The sequence below is a fragment of the Phlebotomus argentipes genome, unplaced genomic scaffold, assembly GCF_947086385.1.
Source record: "Phlebotomus argentipes unplaced genomic scaffold, Phlebotomus argentipes genome assembly contig_15, whole genome shotgun sequence".
In the NCBI taxonomy this organism is placed as follows: domain Eukaryota; kingdom Metazoa; phylum Arthropoda; class Insecta; order Diptera; family Psychodidae; genus Phlebotomus; species Phlebotomus argentipes.
Window position 1 is genome coordinate 2,370,023 of NW_026776181.1, and position 23,159 is coordinate 2,393,181.

A 23,159-nucleotide genomic window follows, 5' to 3' on the forward strand; every position below is an offset into this window, starting at 1 on the left:
AATGTCGTGACAGTTTTTTTTTACGGCCTGACGGAAAATGTGGTGCTCTGGAGAGGGTTTTTGTCTCACAAAAGCCGCCAAGGATGCGGACCAATTGACCATTGAGAGATGGGTTTCTTCTTGCTCATGAATAGAAAGAAAATGTGAATAGAGGAGAAGATAAATTTATTCTCTTCACACATTTTCAATAATTTATATCAATTGCTTTTCAACACGAAATGTGCGGTCTTTGGTTCTTTCATTCTGGACGTTGTGTGTTTGGGAAAATTGTATTAATAATATCTTCTCGGTGGAAAAAGACATATGTGCTGTATTTTTCGAACCATCTTGCTTATAATGTGTATTTAATTAAATATTAACATTCCTCTGTCTTTTCCATGTCTCTTTGCAGGTAAGCAGAATTGTGTCAACTTTTATCAAGAAGGGTGATGTTCCTGCAGACGATTTCGGTTGTACAGTTTGATGGTGAAGTGAAAAGTCTTTGGCAAACAAGGTGGAAAGCTCTGGTGAAGTGACACGAAAGGCAACCCGGAAGGAGGTGGAAACAGCTCGCAAAGTTTCATTACACATCTCTTGAAGCTCTGTACAAAGTGAGAAGTTCATTGCTCTCGCTCTCTCGTCTTATTTTCCTCAGGCTGTGCGGAAAATTGTGCACGGAATTTCCCTCTTGTCACAAACACTCGGCAAATATTTGAGTTGTGGGACTAAAAAAGAGTTTCAACTTTTCCACTCCTTTGCTGGCATAATTTTAATCATACTAATTTTCCTTACACTTTACGTTTCCTCTGATTGTGTGGAAAAGTATGGGCAAAAGTTTTCAGGTCAGAGAAATATATAAAGAGATGAAGACAGAAGACGAAAAAAAGAAGAAATTAAAATATAACCCTATTTGGTGCATAATTGAAAGACAAGAGAAGGAGAGTTCTTTGTTAAAACATGAACCCTTGTCAGAAATTCACAGAAGAAAGTTGATGAAGGAGAAAGAGAGACTGAAATGCACATTGAAGAAAGTGTAATTTAAATTGCAGAGTAGGAATTCTTCCCCCTTTTTGGCTGTGTGTGCGCCTCTTCATGTTGGAATAATTAGCCCATATCAATGTCCTGCCATCTTCTGTTAAATTTACTCACAGAGTCAGTGAGAGAGACATTTCTCTTACCTGTGTTTATCTATTTGTTTTATATTGTTGTGATTCTCTGGGCTAATTCACATTTAAACAACTCCTTCCCCCCCGAAATGCGACTGGAGACGAGGACAGAGAAGGCCGTAAAAAGGACGACAGAGGAAGTTCACAGGGAGGAGGTGAAATGGTTATTCATGTTCAATGTAAATAAAATGAGGAAATGAAGTACACTCTGAGGCTTCTTTCCCATTTCTCTCTTGTCTTCACCGGAAGATCAAGACTGCGAGAAGCTCTCAAGTTAATTGTTTTGACTGACTTTTCAATTGAAGCAGAATACATAATTGCGCCATTTCTGAACTTATAAACAATTTCAATTTATATAAAAACAGGGAAAATTATGCAAGAGGAGTGCTTGAAAAAAAACAGAAAGAAATTCCTGGAAGCAACAAAAGACAGTGAGGAAACAATTTTATTGTTGATGATTAATTATGAATGGGACAAAATGGGCAGAACATTAATCGAGTCACGCGAGAATAGTGGAGAAAATTGAATTTACCCTGTCCAATGTGAGAATGTTTTTCTCATTTTTCTTCGCATTCTATGGTTAAAGTTACAAAACTTTTACATTGCCGAGAAAGTCCTCTTCCATGGAGCTTTTAATTGAAGCACTTCAATGAAACATATATACATACTTATGCCTCATAAATCTTGCTTAATTACCTCTGCGTTGCCAAAGCTTTTTGAAATTGTTGCAGCAAAATTAATTGGAAAAAATAGAAGAAATTTGCAAGAGGCAGAAAGAAGAGAATGTAATTCGTTGATCCATTTTACCAACATTTTTATTGCGCGAAAATGACTCTGACAATCATTGCGGAGTGGTTAAGCTGAGAAGCCATGGGAATTAGTGTAAATATTGTGGTGCAAGTGATCCTCTTGCGTCCCTTCCCTGCACATGGCAGATGATTTAATATTTTTCCAGGCGCCCTGGATGGGCTGATTGTGAAAAAGTAAGCCAAGAAAATCCCTGTTTTGCATCCAAGAGACATTAATTCACATTCATACATTGTGTTAAATGCCGTTTGAGGAGCAAGAAGACATATGAGGTGTGCCTCTGTGCTGACGGGGTTCCAATGCGGCGAGACGTGCATTGAGCGAGTGTTTCTCGCAGTGCGAGGACGGCCAATAAATACATTTATCTCATTGCGACAATTATTGCATAATATTTTATATAAATTTGACACGTCTAAGAATGGTTACGTAATTCCAACTAATCCCTTGGTCCTTTTTCTTCTTTCCACCCTATCGCGTGGAAACATTTTTCCTCCTCAATCTCATACAGAACAGAGAGATGGCCTCGCTGGAGGTGTGAGCAGGATGAGCGCGCCTGGAGAAGAAGAAGGCCAGGATAGAGTGAGAAAAGGGTGACAAAATTGTATAAACGATGTGGCAAAACATGTCACGCCTCTTTATATATTTCTCTCAACACACATTTTCATTTGAGGAAGGAATTTTTATGTTATTCATAGATTAATATAAATATTTCTTGACATGCAATTCTTGACTCACCTTCAGCATTCATGTCCTTCTGCAATATTTTCATTAGATTGAATGAAATTTCTCCATCACGTCTCATACAATTTTCACCTGGCATTTTATTTCTGTGAAAATTGAATATATTTCACATGAAAGGCCAAAATATCGCTTGAACTGAGCTAAAAGATGAGAAAATGCACGATGGAGGAAAATTCTCATAAATTCTTCAATAACATATCGGATAGATTTGATTTTCATTGTGGTTGACGTGAAAGTCTTGCAGGGTGTTTGTGTGATTTTTCACCCTAAAGGAGGACGGAAAGTGCACAAAAAACCGTCATACTCGTAATGCCACTTGACAGTGAAAAATATTGTGAAATCAATTTTTCTAATCTCTGAATTTATTGTTGATAAAATATTCTGACGTGTTGCACATTGTGAGAAGGAAAAGTAAAGGGAACGTGTCAGAGATGCCGAGGCTTCTTGCATGGGCAATAAAGATAGATTTGTATGGGAAAAGCATTGAAGGCAATTAGGAGATTTTCACCTCATAGGTCAGTGCATCTGAAAGGGGGTAAATCGCTTGAGCTCTAAAGGCCTTTCGCATAGATCAAATAGACTTCTTGGGCACACCAGAGACTTACAAAAAGGGTTGGACAGTGTCAATAGATCTCTTGAGAGAATTTCTACACTTTTTATTTATACATCCCAGTCCTACATTCACTCCCTTTTTCCATGCAATTTTGCATGTAATGCTATTATGAAAATTGATTTTCCCTGTGGCTTTTCATGTGAAGCCATTCTCTCATCAGAGGTGATGCATTTATATATTTTTTTCGAAAAAAACAGGGTGAAAATACTAGAAAAAGCATGTCCAATAAATATTGTGAGTGAAACATCATGTAAACATAATTCAATTTACTGCAAATGGTGAGTTGTAGTTTTTAAAATGAAATGAGGTGGGTATGTCTGGGTAACATCGTATTTTATGGTACTTTATGGCCCATTCACTATCATATTAAATTAAGGGATGATTGTGTGGTTGGCTAGAGAAAGACAGACAGACGAGAGAGAGTCAAGAATATTCACAAGACACTTTATATATTTTTGAGGAGAGTTGGAAAAAAGTGCAACTGCTTGAGTTCTTTTTTTTTGCTGCTCAACTGTTGTCTTGTTTTCGCTGCACAGCGCAAAAAGGGACAGTTTTGTTGTGAAAAATTATGAGTCTCCCAAACTTCTCATGCTTTCTTATTATGCCCATGGCTTCGCTGAGGGCCTTTGAGATGGGGAATATCACACAAAAGTTTAATTTGAGGCATGTGCGGATATGAGAGCGGAGGAAGTATGAGGAAAGGAAGATTGTCGCATGGGTGAGGAAGAGATTTTGACTGCAATGAAGTTGCCCCGTTTTAAATTAGTGTGTTTTTTCTGCTCTTTTTTCTCCGGGCGAATTTTCGGGGGGCGAAGAAAAAGATTGTGTCACACATTTTTGGGTGCTGTTTTTGGGGTGGTAGAGAAAGAAAGGAAAAAAAGTGAGATTTTTCCTTGCACGCCAGGGTTAAACCATCGACAATCTCCTTTTCATACACGCCACACCGTTTTTCTCTTTGGATGTACATAATGTGAGGAGAAAAATGTTACGTGTGAGTCAACATTTGGAAGGAGAGCAAATATCTCGTGTGTATGTAATGTTTGTGTATAAGGAAGAAGGACAAAACAAATCTAAATTGAATTTTTGCCCTATTCCTCCTCTTTTCTTCTTTTTGCCATCCAATGAATTTTGGCTGATGGTTGTATCAAAAAATGTGTGGCATGACACTTTTGGACTACAATGTGTGGATTCCTCAAAATGTTACATAAGCATTGGCCCCTTTATGTACATATGTTTCTCTCCTCATCTCCTGAAACGCGAGCAGAGAAGAGGAGAAGAAACATGATGGCAATGAAGATTGAATACCCATCCCTCTTCGAAAATGCGTCTTCTCTCTTGGGTATTACCTCTTACCTGGAAAAACATTGTCCGACACTCCTCAAATCTCTTCATGCACCGAAAAAGTCTGTGGCCATGGGATGAAAATTTGCGCGCGCGATCCACATTGGAAATCACTGCAAAAGCATAACAAAAATACTCCGTTGCGTCTTATATGGGCAAAAGGAAAAGACGACGGGGAGAGCATGACAATGGCAATGAAACTGAAGGGAGAAGGATCGAAGAAAAGATCTCGGCAGAAAGCATGTGCCATCCAACGGATTTTCTATGGCTAATGCCATTTCATTGAGGGGAATTGCACCATATTCAACCGGGGCGAGAGCATCATTAAAATCATGTGTTCCTCCCCGTCAAAATTATTTCATCTCTTCACGTGATGTTTTCTGAGGAGGAGAAGAAACCTGAAGAGAGAACTTCAGCCAATTACAAGATGCAGTTTTAGACAGATTCAGAAAGTTTGTTAAAGTCTTTGCAAATGCAAGAATTACCGCAAAGCGGATCTTTGAGGCTTTTCTCACTCGCACGGAGAAAAAGTTCTTCGCCCTTGCATTTTGTCTGTGATGGATTAGCATCACTGGGTGTGTTAAAGTTTGTAGCCCAGTTGAAATGTTTGAATAAACAAGAAAAGGTACACACCGCGTTTTACATGCGATTGCACACGGATAATGAAGAGATTTTCGGGAATATCGCCGTGAAGATTAAGTAGTGAGAGAAGACGAATTTCCTCACTGATGATTCTAACAATGGGAAAAGGTGATGAAGCGATCCTTTAAAGGAACATTCAAATGGATGGTTATTTATTTTATAGTCTCTCAACTGCGGAATAAATATTGCAGCCTTCATCCTTTGCACCCTTGCCAACTTCGTGCGTGCTTCGTGTGTGAGTGTGTATAAAAATGCATAGAAGAGAGTGCAATTATCGGGGAATGTTGATGAATTCTACTTTTAATCCGCTTTTCACCATGATTCCGCATAAATCTCCACTCGTCTAATATTTTAATGTCCTTTTTTATCCCTTAGCCAATAATTTTTCTCAACTCCTGCTGTGCCATTGTTGGCAATTATGACAGGCGGTGTTTGTTCCTTCTTCCTCAAAACACACTCTCCTCTCTGAGTCATGATTTATAATTGTTGGTTTCAATTGCGCCACGAGGGGCCTTTCTTCGAGGACTCTCGTCGTCATCCCTGTGCGCAATTTTTGCCGGCATGAAACCGTGAATTGTGGTACTTATGCTCTTTGGCTCGAGAAATTGACGCCAAAACTAATTAGACACCCTCGTAATCTTGCATGTCTCATGACGACATGTGACGGAATATTCATTTTAGAGGCGGTGCAATCGATAAAGTTTCGCATTTTATGGCCAGAGGGTGGAAAATTTAAAGTGATTGTGAGTTTGTCTAGATTACAGATGAATTTGATATGGGTTTTCGGCAAAATCTAGTGGTTCAACTCTGCTGAAAGGGTTTGAACCCAAATGGGGAAATTTGTCTGTCTCGAATGATAGAATTTAATGATTTCTTCATGCAGAAACGCTTCAATATGTCAGGGTGAGAGCGAAGGAGAGAGAAAGAGAGACATCGGAGTGGTAAATTGAATATTCAAGTGTATCTGATGGGAGCCGCCGCGTGTGATTGATAAGCCCCTTGGAGGGTGATTTCCACCCTCCTGTGTGGGCTCTTTCCTGGGCAGAATGGTGAATGATGAGAGTAATAATATGCGCCTGCACTGGCGGTGATTTTCATCCCTATAGGGCGAGGGTGGTGCATTCTTCGCCCTCAACTTCTCTTTCTGGATCCGATGATAAAGTCGAGATATGGGTTGTTTAGGATTTAATTTCACGCGTGCAGCGCTGGAGTAAAATTTTCCAGAGGGAAAAGCCAATGTATTCTTGAGGGTGACTTTTCTGTCCTTGCCGGCACACGCTCAGCAACGAGGGTGATTATCTCATTGAATAGTGCTATCGATTTTCAGAGACAAGTCGACTGGATGAGTCAGATTTCTGAGTTGTATAAATCTATAAATATTCACTTGTGTGTGTCTGAATGCAAATTGAGTGACTGAATTTTCATTCATAAACTCACCGATCAACCCACACTTCTCACTTCACCACTGCTCAATAATAATTCTGTGAGTAATTTTTGTTGATTTTCGGGTTGTTTCCCAAATGATGAGTGCCGCTGCCGCAGAGGAAAATGATGTCAGAGAAAGAGGAGAATCTGGAGAGGAATCATCTCACTGAAAATATCAAACTTATTCATGAATTGTGATCATGGGATGTCTAATCTCCTCCTCAAAATTACAATAGTGATGTATAGAGAAAGAGAATCAGCCTGTATTGTTCCACTAATGAATGGAAAATGCATCTCTCAAGAGTTGGTTGAAAAGAATTGAATGGGCGTTCTGAGATCATGAGTGCAACTCGTCTAATCTCATCTCGGACAAATTATAGCCTTCTGATGACTGCTCTATTGTCCATATATATCATTTTAGCCAATAAAGTCTTGTAACTGATAAATGTGACGGGTTGTTTGTACTTTCAACTGTGTTCCCATTTTGCATTTGCAAAAATTATTATTCGCCGAGAAATTGCAATATGAATGGTTAAATTGAATTTTGCATAAACTTAAGAATGCTATTCCCCAGTTAATTGTGGACAACTGAACAAAGAAATGAACGCACGAGACAGACATCACGAAAAATTGTGGAGCACAAGTGAAAATTATTCATAGCAACTGTTGGCAGTGCCGAAGGGATGATTAAATTAATTGAACTAATTATAATGCCATATTTAACCTCCCTGTGTGTGCAAGTCAATTTGAGTTTGGCAGTTTATTTTCCACACAGTAATGGAGAAAATAATTGACATTGGCATCGACACACAATGTTGGGGAAACTCATGAAAAATGAAGAGGTGAATTTTCACCAGACAAAATATTAATAATTTGGTATTTTTTCCGTGTGACTTTTGGGTCAAGCGCGCGTTGCACGGTTGAATGACATTGCATGTGTGCGATGGAAACTCGGTAAAACGTGCACCATTTCGCCCATTGAAAAGTCACACTTTCTGCAGCACATAAAACGTCCGTTTATGGCAGATAAGAAGTTTAACAGTGGATGTAAAAATGTCACGGAAAAAGTGAACGTAAAATTGCATCTGTCGCTCGTGTTTAGTTTTTGCAATAAAGTGGAGAATATGAGTCAAATTGTGAGGGAAAAATGTTTCACTTTCAGTGAGATTAACTTTGGAGATGTGATGAATTGATATTTATGTAATTATTTTGAAAATTCTGCTCTCAATTCTCTCATCTCTAAATATGAAACTTTGTCTATATAGACAGTTTTATGAGTTTTATGTACTCAGGTGGAATGTTTTCAGTTGGATATAGCAGAAGAAGGAGAAGAAAAAAAATGCTCATGAATTGCGTACATTTTATTTCACATTCCGCACATTAAATAAACTCCAATATTCTTGCTGAAACTTCGGAGAGCACGAGCAAAAATGCGCGCGAGTACACAAGAGAGGTGATTGAAAGAGAATTCTATTTGGACACTTTATCGTTTTGAAAATAGTTGTTGTCTTTTCACCATTTGGAGAGTAAATATTTTTCTTTCGAAATATAACACTCTTCAGTGAAGGACATTTGGTGGACACAATTTTTTTTACCTTTTGGCTTGCTAACCCTGGAAAAGGGGTGAATTTTGCATAATGAATTTTGCTGATGTCGAATGTCTCTCTTTAATTCCATTTCAATCCATTAGGGAAGGCTTTGGACGGACGTGAAGAGAGTTCATGCTGTGCTGGACATCATTAACGTTGATGTGATGTTTCGAGGAGAGTACACAAATTGATTTCCCTGGGCAACTCTGGGTGCCTTGTGGGTGAACAATTGAGGCATACAAAAATTACAAGAGGGATTTTTGTGCCAAATTAATCACCCTCAACACCCCATGGAATCTCTCAATAGTTATATATATGGGCGAACAATAATCAATCATTCTCTGTAACTCCATCGTGTTTGACTTTATGTGTGCAATTAATGGAAATAAAATCCCTCCTGCTGACTTTCTCTTCAACACGTGTTTCCATGCGGCAAAAATCTCCTATTTCACAGTGTTATTTGTCAAAGAGGAAGAGTCGGCATGGTGAAATATGACTTAATCATTGATCTGAGGCACGATGTGTTTTTTTTTTCTGCACAACTTTGCTTTTTGCAAATTTTTCTGATATCCTAAGCAAAATGTCGCAATCTTTCTCCAAAGGTGAATAGACTTTCTACCTCGGCGTTTTATTTGTGTATTTGTGTGTGTGTGTCTGTTTTTTTTCTGCTGGGAAATCAAGATTTTCCCCGAGTAAATAAATGATGCAATTTGTATGTTAAACCATTGTGATCATAAATTCATGCAATTTTCTATCACTATTCGAGTGTGTCAAATTGATTAAAAGGGATATTATCATAAGATATTGAAGTTGTGCATTTTGCACCAGATTTCCTGAGACAGTTTTCGGCTTTACTCCGGTAACTTTCCCATGATTTATGGTGGACTGGAGAAATACACAAATCTGGGGTGTGTGTGTCTCGCAGTGAAATTGATCACCCTTCGATAGAGGCGGATATGGGAAGAAAGGGGTTTGATTTGCCACTGTGAAAGTGAGATTTTTATCTGCACCACTCAGTCATGTGGTATTAATTGAAGTTGAAGATGCCGGTGCGACAATAAAAATGCATTTCGGGCCTCCTTTTGAGCACGAAATGGGGTATGAAATTGCCTGACTTCTTTCTGGGCTAATTTGTAATTTATGCTCTAGAGAGAGAGAGAGGGAATTCATAGACAATTTGTGAGATGGCGTTATTTATGTAAATTTCTGTTACAGAAGTAATGTTTGATATTCTCTAAAAATTGCAAATGCAAATTGATATTGTTAGATTTTTTTTCTCTTCCTCTGTCATTTTGCCAGAAAAAAAATCGCAAGGCAAACGGATAAAATTTCATATCGAATGAGGGAAGGAGACAGAGAGAGAGAGAGCGCGAAAGATGAAGAAATGTGAAAAGGGATCCATTTCCTTATCGACTCTCAGGGAGGAAAATAAGCATGTGACTGTCATAAGAGCGCGCTCGTTCTCTTAAATTACCAAAACTCGTGTTGTTCATCATTTCATATAAAACCGCATGTCATACAATTGTACATTAAATGAGATCCTTTTCAAGGCACCCAGAAGATGACGGAGTACAGTTTCTTTTCACTGCCAGACAGAAAAGAGACTCCATTGAGCGGAGTCAAGAAATGGAAAAGTGATCCTTTTTGCCGGCTGAATGTGAGGCTCAGAGTCATTGTTGTGTGTAAAAATTTTATGAATATAAGCGGTGCCCAAAAAAAATATGTTTCTTTGAGCACATTTTAATTTCCTTCCGCAATCAAAAGCATAATATCGAGGAGGATGACATAGGAAAAAATATTGAATTTCTTTTATTGCGACTCTTCTGAGGGTGCGTCTTGAGTGTCTCTTCAAGTGGCTTTAACCCTTTACTTGAGGAGTCTCAATTTCTTCTCTCTGTCGCTCTAAAGCATTTGCCCAAACATTTGCTTAATTTCTCTCTAATGAAAGTGTCTTTGGCACTCTTTAGCTATTTGCACACGAGAGTGAAGGCTTTGGGGTGATGCTTGAGAGTCTGTGCCACTCTGACAATGGCATTTCCCAATCGTCCAATATTGATTTGCAGATGGTGAAACTGGTCGAAAATTCATGCCTCACCGGAGGGTTAAGTGGCTGTGCGGAGTTGCCGGAAAATAAAAGTGCCATGACACGAATTTTAATTGACTGGCGGTGTGTTTTTTTTTTCCTCCTGCGTGAGTAAATGAGCAAAAGACAGGGGAAAAGGTTGAGAAGTTGATTAAACCCACTCTTGCACCTTGTTGCACGCTTCATGATGAATGTGAGCGGCCAGAGAGAGACATTGATGAAGCGTTAGAGAGACTGTCGTGCCACGCAGAGTTTCCTCCCACGGGAATTCAATCACTGTGTCACCCGCGACTCAGAAGCGAGAACAACAAATTAATTATTCTGCACTCAATATGGCCCTTTTCTCAAATATATACTCAGCCAGACTCGCGCTGTGGGTGTTCATGGCGAATTGTACAGGAAACATTTTGGGCAAGTTTGAAACAACTCTTGATATAAAGTTGAGGAGGGCTTTTGGTGTGCTTGAGTTTTTGTAGCATTTGGTGTGACTCGACAGAAAGTGTGTGATGTATTAAAATTCATAAGAAGTACAAATAGTAAGAATGAAATCCATTTGAGTGTGGTGAAGCCCAACAGTTTACCTTCAATGGATGACTTTTCGGCTAATTCCACGTCTTCTTGCATTATATCCACTGAGGAATTGAAAGAGTATGAATGCTTCTCTGAGATTTAGGCTTGAAAGTTAAAGCGTGTATTGAAATGGAGGAAAACATTGAGGGATTAAGTGATAAAAGCTGTCAAACTTACTGACTTTACACTAATCATGCGCTTTTTTAGGTGTTCTATTTCTAACCCAATCAATTCTCTAGCTTGTCTTCATGTGGCTGACGAAAGAGCCTGAAACTTTCAACCTTATGAATAAACTATATGTTGCAGGAAGGTCAGAGTGAAAAACCGCACAGTGAATTGCATACTGCAATATATAGAGTTTGTGAGTGAAAATGCCTGCCAAGACGAACAGCATGGGGATATGTTTGGCCCTCGTTGAGCCTCATATGCACCGTACATCACAATATCGAGAGCGTATGGCAAGAGGATTGAGGAAAGCGGCGAAAAGAGCCGGAATGGGTGAGAGTGAGAGCGAGAAGGTACACGACAATTGGCTTGGATTTCTTGCGAGTTGGGAACCTCTCTCGGCGCGAAGCTCACCAGTTGGGTTTCAACAGTCAGTCAGTGTCGGACCGCTTTCGATGGCGGGAACGCGTTCTGCGTGAAAACGGGCTGTCTCGTGTGGGTGGATTGATTTTGGAGCACTAAAAGACCAGATCAGTGGTTAATTAAGTCGTTGCTGAGCAGAAGACAACTTGCAAGTGTGAAATTTCTCCCACATAAACTGTGATTCACACATGGTTGAAATTCAACGTCGACATTTCCGCGAAGTGTGTGTGCAATTTACCTAAAAATAACAATTATTGTCATCGTGGTGAACTGAAAACTATAGAATTTTGGTCTCGAGACTTTCTCGAAGAGTCAGAAAATCTTATCACGCATTAGAGAGTGAGAGAACGAGTGTGTTTTCTGTGTGTGCTTGAGAAGGAACACAAACTCCAGTTAAACAGTGTTAATCTCCACGATATGATAAACTTCTCCGTGACTTGTTGAATATCTCTTACTCTCTCTCGCGGTGTGTGGAAGTTCATAAGATGCTGGCTGTGAAGAATTTCTTTTTGCCCGAGCGGAAGGCGCCGGAAACACCGCGATTTTCTCGCATGCCGGAGACTTTTCTCAGGTCCATTCGACGAAGGTCGCTGCGTGTGAAGAGGACGAAATCACTGGTGGCGTCTGAACGTGAAAAACGAAAGTCTGGTATGATTTATGTGGGAATTTTGGGTGGCTTTTTCCCATCTATTCATCATCATCAGTCTGTTAATTGCATTCGAGTGTTGGTAGTTGATAACAATTGGCAGTGAAAATGAGAGTGAGAAAGGCAAATATTCCCACTGATTGTTTTTGGGGCTTTCCTTTGGGATAAATCTTAGTTAAACAGCAACAGTCAAAGTTGCTGAGGGTGAACAAACCGTGGGCATTGAGCGAGCTTGAGCGGAGATATTGATATTGAGATAGCGATGGAAACAATACAGAATGGGCTAAAATACTTATGAGCCAGCAATGTTGAGCATTACATATGTGGTGAAGGTATATTTTCGTGTATGTTGTGCCGAGGCAAAGAGGAGCAATGACCCAAAATAGAGCCGCCGTGACCATTTCTGGTATTCCTATCTCTCACTCCGCTCATCCTCTTCCCACCAAGGAGAGCGAGAGAGAGACTGTCTGCAAGACTGTGTGCCCAAGCAATTGCCGGAAGTGTCTCAAAGTTCACTCCTTAAATGTGTAACGATAGCATAGAATGTAATTGACACTCTTGGGGCGGTGATATTACACAAAATTTACAATTCCACGCAAACAGTCGTTCACTGTTAAGTAAACAGCATTACCAAATGTGGAATCCCAAATAGTCTGACCCGAAATGGTAACAAATTGAGCAAAAAGACATACACAATGAGGCGATAATTGAGAAATTGTGCCACCAAAATCACTTCCCGCCATTGAAAATCTCATCCAATGCAATTTGCTTATGGTGGAGAATAGCACAATAAATCCACACATTTGAATATTGAATTTGACTGAATATTGAATGGGAGATTAAGTGAGAGCTTTTGGACAATTTCGCGTGAAAGAATTTTCTTTTGCTCAATCTTTTGTGAAGATTAGTTGTCATTTTGCTGTTCCGAGAGAAGTGAAAATCCTTTTGGATGCGTGCCAAAAGCTTTTGCGCATCGAGCGAATTTTAATGCAGCTTTATTGTTCATGTCCTCGAAATTTTTTGCCATACGAGGATACAAACAAGAGGATATATTAAGCTTGTGCAGCGAATGAGGGAATGAAAATTATAGAAGCAATAAGGCAAAGAGGATATTTTATTGGGATTCTGTATTAACTGAAATTTGTATAGGCAATTTTTCGTGGGATATATTGAATATATTTCTCGTTGTGTACAATAAGTATAATTATTTCTCCACAATAAATGTTGTTATGTTGAAATGTGGACAAAAACCACAGAATAGCAATGAAAATTAGAATCGCAAACAAAGCAATTACGATTTTCAACAGTGACTTGGCAATAATTGTTCGCACTGTTTTAGTGATTAAGCGAATGTCCAAACATTTTGTCTGATGTCTATCACAGTGAGAATGGCAATTGAATTTGCAATTATGAACTGATTAATTCCCCCACCGCCTTTTCAAGGCATTCCCGCATGTCAGTTCTTTTCCGTCTGGACGCTGGAAGAGTGAATGATGTTGTCAGCGAGAATCATCTGTCGTGTGTGGTTTTTTGATGCGTTGGCTTCTCTCAAATGTTGGAAAATCAGCTGACCGTCACTAATAATTTTTATGTTCCGCAACAAATGGCTCCTTGCGTAACCAATGGCGCTCGTAAAAGAAAAAAAAATCGGAGAGTATGCGTGAGGGAAGATGAGGGACGTGTTTTGGGTGTTGTTTTTGCCTTTTGGGCAAACTGATATACAACTTCCAGTTCTGTTTTTTCGGCCCCAGAGAATCGCACTGTCAATTAACACCCACACACGATGGAAGAAAAGTGAAATTGCTTTGATTTGTTACAACTCTTCTTTGGCGAGCTGAGACTTGTTTGGTAAGAGTATGAGAGGAGAAGAAGAAAAAAATGGCAAATTGCATTGAGGAAATCGACAGTGAAAACAATATATAAGTATGAGTTTGGGAAGCTATTTTCCTTCCTCTTTTCTCTCTCACCTCTTCTAGCCGAAAGTAAATGATGTTGCAAAGAGTGTAAATTTATTGTTGCACGGCAAATTTATGAAATATACATTTTGCAGTCATAAATGACGAAGTTTTGTCTGCTGAAGAGGCGAAAGTTGAAAAGCGGAAGAAGGTCGTTTAATAAATTTTCTGCAAATGCAACGGGAGATTGAGAGAAAGAGAGTGAGAGATTGTGATTTAGGAAGAGGATTCGAACAAAAGGATTTCTCATGCTCAAATTCACATAAAACCTCTGCAATGTTTCGTGTGTGTGTCAATATCGAGAGGATATTGTGAGAAGGGCGCCAATCTTCTGGTCAGTCTTCTCTCGGAAATGTGTCCCATTGGAATTTGGTTGTCTCGCTGTTTCTGAGATCCTCGAATCTCGCAGAGATCTTGCAGAAAATGAGTGATACTCATGCAATTTTATGTGAGTACATAAGAGAAGATGCGTGGCTCTGAAACCAGTCTGGTGAAAAGGCATTGTGCGCGGTGCTGCCTCTGGAGGATGGCCAACAATGGACAATAACAATGTCGATATGCGAGAGGGAAAAATTAGCAATATATATATATAGGCATGCTGTCGAGGGGGCAAATTCACGTGAAGGAGAGACGAGGGTCTCTCAAAGATCACCCATTGCCGAAGAATCAGGCCAAAGAGCTCTCATTGTTGCGATATGACCAAGAGGTGGACAAGTAGGCGAATAAATTGGTTGAATTCTTAGGCAAGAATTCATGGTATTCGCGTGTGTTTTGCCCATTTTGCCAATATTGCATTGAATTTCAAATGAAAACTAATACTATTTCTGTAATTTTAGCAATGTTTAAATAATATCGCGCATAATTTCGCGAATATTTTACATTCCATGTGAGAATGTGTGGAATTTGAGAATTTGGCTTCCCCGGAGAATTCCTTGTGAGTCCTTCGCTTGGCATCACACTGTGCGATGGCAATAGAGAAGCAATTTGGCACTCGAGGAATGTCTTGCAGAAATGCAAATTGAGTTCACTCGTCCTCATTGTCCGGCTACAATCCTGAGGAGGATTTAAAGGGCCGTGCGCGGCGAGTTCGAACCCCGAAAATACTCTGCGCGACATGGATATCCTTTCCATATGGATCATTCATTGTCCACAATAGCCGCAAATAAAATTGAAATTAATATTGTGCTGCCTTGAAAGATGGGTGATACGTCGCGAATTATGGAAATGTGTTTTGGGAAAGGGGGCTAAACCATATCGAATTATAAAACTATAACACACAATTGTCCGAAGGAAAATGAATGTGAACCAGATTTTTATTTATCACCTCACTTCTCTCTCTCTGTGAGGGTTTCTAAGGTTAGAGACTGGACATGCTTATGGACACATTAACACGTCTCTCTCTCCCTCTCTCTCTGTGTGTACACAAATTTATGCAAATATTTCGCAATTTAACGCATCTTTGTGCAAAAGTAAGGCGGTTTTTCGGTCAGGGGAGGGCTTTTATATTTATTGCTTAGATTTCCCATGAATTTTTTATGATGATCCCTCGACTGGGGAGAAGATTTAGAGGGGATGATATTGAAATTTAGGCTCTGTGGAATTTGTTTTGCTTCTTATTGGCTGAATATTTGATTGCTGCTCGTTCGATTTCCGTTGAATTCCTATAAATTTCAATGTAACTGTCATTTAGTATGAGGTTTTATACCTGTCACACATTCGTGCTGGCGTTGGAGTTGGAAGCAATGTTTTTATTGGAAAATCACTTCTTGTATTATGTATGGTTTTGGCCACAAATGTCTTGTCAAAATTACCTCACACACGCGCAGGGAAGGACAATTACGTTCACCTTCGACATCAGGCGAAAAGAGAAGAAAATAGCTGGCGAGTGTTTGTTGCATCAATTATTGGCTTCAACCACCGTGGCAAAAGCACGTGAAGTCCCTTAATTAATGGCCGTATATTTCCTTTTATGTACAACCTTCCCTCGTCGACTTTTTGCACAAACAGCACGTTCCACGCAAGCAATGAGTAGAGGGTGGAGCGGGACTTTATGTTGGTCAAACATAAATTCTGCGCAATGTTAATGTCTTGAATGAAAATCACTGTGTGTCCTCTGCTCAAAACAGAATGTCTTCTACCATCCGTGGTATTATATTATGCCCCGAAGCAGAAAAAAAGAAGAATAACAAGTTGCGGAGTTCGTGGCGGTTGTAGGTGTAAATCTCAATTAGAGGGGGTCACATTTCATGAACTTCCACGGAAGAATGAAACGTGTTTGTTGACGAGAAAATTTGTCGTGAAGAACTGAATAATATAACAATGAGAATGATGATGATTATCGAGAGGGGGAGAGAAAACAAAGTGGTGCTGCATATGCTTCTCCACACTCAGACAAATCTGCAGAATGTACACAAGGAGTGTTGCTGAATAAGGAGAGACTCAATTAAAGCAAAAATCCGCAGGCACTGATTAGAGATCATTTAAATTCTGTGTGAGGAACATATCTTCAATTACACTTCCTGAGTCAGCACGGTGCACCGTTGTTTTAACAGTGTTTTGACCCCAAAAAGGCGCCAAAGTGATCTCATCTGAATGAATTGGACAATTAGATGGGGAGGAATTTGCATAGAGTGAACGAGAGAGAGAGATGTTCGCATGGGTCAAGTAGAGTTCGCACGTAGATTAATCCTTGTTAGAGAGAATTCTCACGACATCTCTCATCGTCCCTTTTCTTATCCTTTTGCTCGCCTCATCAATCAACTCTTGATGCATTTCGTGACACCATAATTGTTGTTGTTGTGTGCATAAATTAAGAATCGTGAGTGTTTGCGACACCAATTTGCATGTGATTAATCATTTAGGGCGCAGAGGAGAAAAAATAAGGGACTTTCTTGGTGACTTTTCCGTGTCATTTGTCTAAGAAGGAATTACATGAGTTTGATTAACCAGAGGAAGTCGCAATGAAAGAGTGAGAGTGAGAGAGAGAGAAAGGAGTGTGTGTGTAATTAGGCTGAGAACAGCTCTGGCAGGTTTTTTTCTGTCCACCAAATAGTTCTTCTTTTCTCTGCGGGTTTCCTCGCGACTTTCATTGACGCATAGAGGATATTCGGGGTGAGGAGGAAGAAGAAGAAAAGGGTTGGTGATTTATCATTTGACAGTGCTGGAAATGAGATCCCCAAATTGGTGGAAATTAAAAATTACTCAATCTTCTTGGGTTGTAAACAAGACAGAATACATGATGGTAATTTTTCTTTCAACTCCACAAATGTTCTCAGCGCGTTACTCATTAGAGGAAGATATATGTTAGGCAAATGAGGAGGTTTTTCATGTGTATTTTTTGTGTTCTGCATGATCAATTTGTGTAACAATCAATTTAATTCCAATCAAATTGGGTGTTGATGTGAGAAATTTCAAAATCATCACGAGGTTTTACACCAATTTGGGGTTTTTTTTTGTTGTGCTCTTGAGGAATGTTGCGTAAATTTGATTAAAATTGGTGTGTCTGTGGAAAAAAAAATTGATTGGATGCATTTAAAGTGGTGCAAAATCCTTGATTTGCCATGTGTGTCAAACACTTAACCTCCTCGCCATTTCACTATGACCAAATGCTGTCTGTAAATGATGTTTACATTAAACTTGAAATCTGAGACAATAATCGTGCGCTGGTAAGTGTTGGAAAAAAGGACACGGGGAAAAAGGGTGCGACAGGATGTTTGCATGTTCTCTTAAGGGAAGATGAATATAACTGACTTGGACAGAGTTGAGACTGTGTGTAGATGAAAGAAGACAAAGAGGCTGGAAAATGGGTGACAATGAGACATGGATATTGAATACAAACCTTGATTAACTGGCATGGAGATTGTCAATCGCGCGCTTCAGGGGAGGTTTTGAATATCAATTTGTGGTTCTCATTCGCGCCATGAGAGAAACGCCTTATAACAATTGACTTGGCGGTGTATTTTGCACCTCTTAACAACAGTGAGACGCTCAACCCTTCTTTCTTGTATATAATTTACAAATTAATGGTGTCGCACAATTTTTCGCCAGAGTCGCTGGTTGTCTGACGAGAAGATGATGTGCGCGCGGTGAAAAGGAGGTCGTGTAGAATATGAAGAGAATAATGAATTTTGATTGACATGTTAAAAGACGTATAACGAGTTCGTCTTTGAGGCTCCTCGAGAGGCCCTAACATGGAGTGAGAGGGACAATAAATACAATTTTATGTGAAATATGAAATTGCAACTCAGACTCGCGCATTGATTTCTCATCGTTCTCTGCAGCTGAAGAGGTGAATTGAGAGAAGAAAGAGATTATATTCTGTGATGGGAGATGCGAGATAAGATTGTTTTTCTTGTATGGAAATTTGTTGTTATCTCATATCTATCTACATATTCAACTCTATTGTGGCTTCGACGTGAATCTGATGTTCTTCTCTCTCTCTCTCCGCAGATTCATTCGTCAACAGTCAGGAATGGACAATCTCGAGGTCTGTACCGGACTTGCGGCTCGGCATTGTGGGATCGCTGAGCTCCGGGAAGTCCGCCTTGGTGCACCGCTACCTCACTGGATCCTACATGCAGGAGGAGTCGCCGGAGGGTGGGCGCTTCAAGAAGGAGGTGTTCATCGACAACCAGAGCTATTTGTTGCTGATCCGCGACGAGGGTGGCCCACCTGAAATGCAGGTGAGCGTGCGTGACTGCATGATTGGCGCGCGGGACGCCGGAAAACACGTCAGCCGCTGGCGCCAGTGTGACGCCATGGCGTCGCGGCTGTGAAAGAAATGAGCTATTGCCCCCTCAATGTTTGCCTTTTTCGCGGCCTGGAAATATACCATCCAGAGCCATTTATCCAGTAGCTAGTCGGTATTATGTATTGTTAAAGTTTTTCACATTCAAAAAAAAAAATGAAAACACCTTCATTGTGCGCTTCCGCGAGTTGCGTGGCGAAAGAAACCCTCAAAAATACACCCTCGCGCGGTTGTTATATTTATTCAGCTCACAATCACAGAAGTCAAATAAGGGGAGATGATTAATTTTGTATAACAGGAGAGATGAAAGCGAAGTTGAATTTAAAATGGTATTTGGCTTTGTATTTGAATTCACTCTCATTTCTTTCTCATTTTGGGGATGAACTCACGAAGTCCTGAGTTGATCATTTTCTTTATGAAAATGTCTCTTATGTGATAGAGAAATAAGGACATTTTCTCGATAGAACACACAGAGAGCTTTGCGAAAGGAGCAATTCTATTAATACATATGGAGAGATGTGAAAATTGTTGGGAAAAATGGGAATGAAAGAGGAGTGAAACAGAAGGGAAAATGTGCACAACGGCCAAAAGGGGATTTTCTCAATGCCCATCTTGTGGACATTTGTGAATGATTCTCATAAATATCGAATGGATTGGGAATGTAAGGAAAAAAAAATACACTTTCCCACTGAGAAGAGACACCAGAAAAATAGTTATTCGTGTGAATTCATGGATGACGGAATAGAATGTGAGCTGTTTGGGTGGAGCAAAAAGAGGAGAGAGTGAAGATGAAATAAAAAGTTATAGGTGAATTTCTTGCGAAGGTTGTTAAAACCATTGAGTGTGAAACTGGCAATTTCCTCTTTGTGACTTTCATTAAAAGCAAATTAAGATTTCCACTAATGACAAGGGAGGAAAAATAATATTTTTCATGCTTACTTCAGTCTCGAGAAGGGTGGAAATGATTTTCCTTTGTGGGTGGAGAATTTCTGTAATGGACTTTTTCATTATTAATTGGTTGTTATTTGCCTCTACATTGCGGCTCTATCAGTTTGTGCCCTTTCTTCATCATAGGATATTGCATGAAATATGAGGAGATTAAGTTGCTGTTGATGTCCTGAGGAAAGTAGTATTTCAGAGAGTTATCAAAGTTTAAGTGCTCGTGTGATATGATTTTGCCGCTAGAACCAATCGATGGCTATATTTAAAGTGTCTGGCAACCCTAATGCCGAAAATCATAAAGATAAGCTGATCGGATGTAAATTTGAAGGAAAATCGCATAAAGCTCTTGAGCAATGAATGCCGCAGGGGATTTTCTCATGCATTTCACACCCAATGTCTATATGGATTATGGGGTGATTGACTCTCAACACCCTCAACATAAATCACAATATATGTATGGAAAAGTTCCTGCGAGGGTTGTTTTCCTGCCTCAATAAATTCTTCTTCCCTATTTTGGTATTTAAAAGTGTTCACATCATTTGAGAGGGATTTTGGGGGATTTCTGCGCACAAGATTTAAAGTGTTGATTTGCACTGTGTGTCGAGCGTTATATGGTGTCGATTGACGCAGAAAATGTGAGAATTATGAGAGAAGAAAAAAAAGAACAAGAGAAGATGTTCTTAAGACAATCACAAGTGTAAATTGATCAAACAATCTTCACGTTGAGATGAGGATTGATCAGCAAAAGAAGCCGCTCTCGTTGAGTCATATTTTCTCCTTGAATGTTTTTCTATTCCCTCAAATATTGACTAAAGCTCTCCCGCTTTTCCAATGTGGCACAGTAAAGAAAAAAAAAGTGTATGTGAATGCGGAATTTTATGTAAATGTATGCAGTGGAAAAGTGTTGAATATGAATTTTGCAAAATGTTGTGAATATCATTGAAACAATATGAGGCGAAATCGATTCAGCCTCACTCTCTCACTGACACTATCCGAGAGGGTTTGCAAAATGGGGATGAAAAAAGAATTCGAGCACAACATGAAAAAGCAATTATAGTGGATTTCTTTATGCATACATAGAGGAAAATCCGAGATATACAATATATTGAAGATGGGAAACTCCTCCGCTTGCAATCTCTGCTCTTCATCTCATCTTTCTCATGTCTTCACCCTCTTTTTTATCTCTTTTCATCCGAGATGAAATGCAAGGAAGGACAATTTTCCCCTTGTAAAAGGGAGGAAAAAAAGTGGAAGGGATGAAGAAGAGGAGCAAAAAACGAGGAAGCAATTGGAAAAATTAAGTCAGTTTCTCTGCCCAGACATTATGGTGACAATGGAGGGAATCAAATGCAATTTGCTACTTCTCAAATCTGTCGTTGGCTGTTGGACAAGACGTTGATGGTTGTACGCGAGGAAAGAGAGTTTGAAAGAACCATTCAAGAGACGACAAGTTTTCTCTGCACTTTCTTGATAAAATTTAACCCTCTTTTAAGTGAATTGAATCGTTTTGTCGTGTTGCCAGGGAAAAAGTCACCACACAGGCAATTGTTGTGAGGGAAGGGAAAGGAAAGAAAAAAAAACTAAACAACAGCAGAGAAAGAGAGGAAATTTTCCATCCTTTCGCTTTGGTAAATCGTTAGAGTTTTGTAATTGGGTGAAATTTACTGAATCTTTCACATTAGTTCTAAACATCTTGTTGAGGAAATTTTTCATGAAATTTTGCACTGTTTGCTGTAATTTTAGCACGAGAAGCGCGTTGAATTTTGCATTTGAAATATTGAAAAGGAGCGCTTCTGGATTGAGTTGTGTGAGGCCACAATAAGGACAGTATTGTGCACATTTTCTCTTCTCGCCTTCTCTCCCTTTCCGCACACTTTCCTCCGAAGAGAACGTGGAAAATGCTGTCTATCGAGGGAGGATGGCAAGAAAATCACTTCATGTGCATTTTCTGCACTATATTCTATGAAAGGGTTGAAATTCCGCGCAGGCGTTCAAGAGCTCGTGAAGGGGAGAAAACCGGCAAAATGAGTTTCACATTAATATTTCTAGTCGTGAGGAAACCTTAGGAAAGCTTCGAAGTTGTGGATCATTTTGAGATTTAAGCCAAAGAAGTCTCTTATCCCGAATAAATCGCATTAGTGGTAAAGCGAGAGAGAAAGAGAGTTTCGAATTGAATTGCTCGAGGGTAATTTTTCTATAGAAAACTGTTGAATGCAGAAATATTGTGAGAGGCATTGGCTGGCCGGCGAGTGAAAAAAGTAGAAATTGAGGGAATAGAATCAAGGTGGAATCGTGCTGGAAAGTAATTAATTGATTGGTTTTTACACAGTTTGCAGCGTGGGTGGATGCTGTAATCTTCGTCTTCAGCTTGGAGAACGAGGCGAGCTTTAATGCGGTTTACAACTACTTCACGAAGATGTCCCACTTCAGGAATAGCTCAGAAATACCCATCATACTCGTGGGGACGCAAGGTAAGAAAGAATCGCTGATGCGGAGGAAAAGGAGCGCCTTTGTTACTGGTGTATTCTGTGTGCAATTGCAGATGCGATCAGCGAGAGGAGTCCCAGAGTGATTGATGATGTTCGTGCCAGGAAATTGGCGAGTGACCTCAAATGGTGTTCCTACTATGAAACCTGTGCAACTTATGGACTCAATGTTGAGCGTGTCTTTCACGATGGTGTGTAGAGTTTTTCGATATACTTTGTGTTAATATTGATTTGGGTAAATTTTTTGAATGTGGCATTATTTCTCTTGCAGCTTGTCAGAAGATTGTGCAGCATCGACTGGGCGGACCTCAAGCGCCCCACTCGATCACACCGACTAACTCGAGACCCACAACGCCTCAGGGAACGCGTCTCGGCGTTGCCAGTTATCACGGAGGCGTCGGCAGTCCCACGAATGGCTTCACCACCTCTTCGGGCAGTCCAGCGAGCAATGCCACTCTAAGTTCTGCCTCGCCGAGTCACATCTCTGCGTCGCACGGCAATCTGACGCTGCCTCATCGCCACCACGCGCTGTCCGCCAGCAGTCATCACATCCCCATTCGCATCAGTGCCGATCTGGTGGCGCACGGCGCTGTGGCGGATCACGCCAAGTGGGGCACCATTTCGCACGGATCGTCACAACAGGCGCTCGTGGCGATTGCCGCGGAGAACAACAACATCACCAAGTTCGCTCCGCAAGCAGTGACCAGAGATCTGGACAACTTCCATCAGGTGAATTAATCGTTGCAAAATATAGTCACAATGGCGAAAATCGGCGACCATTTTGAGAAACCACTAATTTTATCAATTTTTGATCAGTTGAAAGACAATTGAATTGGTTA

The 23,159-nt window shown here is 40.0% G+C and overlaps 1 protein-coding gene across 2 annotated transcripts in view; it reads left to right on the plus strand.

The window, feature by feature from the left end:
• The window catches only part of LOC132262164 (centaurin-gamma-1A), a 41,415-nt gene that overhangs the window by 15,325 nt on the left and 2,931 nt on the right, over window positions 1–23,159 (plus strand). Inside the window, exons 1-5 of one of the 2 annotated variants that reach the window (XM_059761318.1) lie at window positions 11,537–12,192; window positions 18,595–18,827; window positions 22,164–22,305; window positions 22,377–22,511; window positions 22,592–23,049. In XM_059761318.1, the coding sequence (XP_059617301.1) occupies window positions 12,030–12,192; window positions 18,595–18,827; window positions 22,164–22,305; window positions 22,377–22,511; window positions 22,592–23,049 (1,131 nt within the window). In that variant the 5' untranslated portion in view covers window positions 11,537–12,029. Of the gene's footprint in view, window positions 1–11,536; window positions 12,193–18,594; window positions 18,828–22,163; window positions 22,306–22,376; window positions 22,512–22,591; window positions 23,050–23,159 lie in introns of those variants that run through there. The other variant, XM_059761317.1, reaches the window with a different exon arrangement.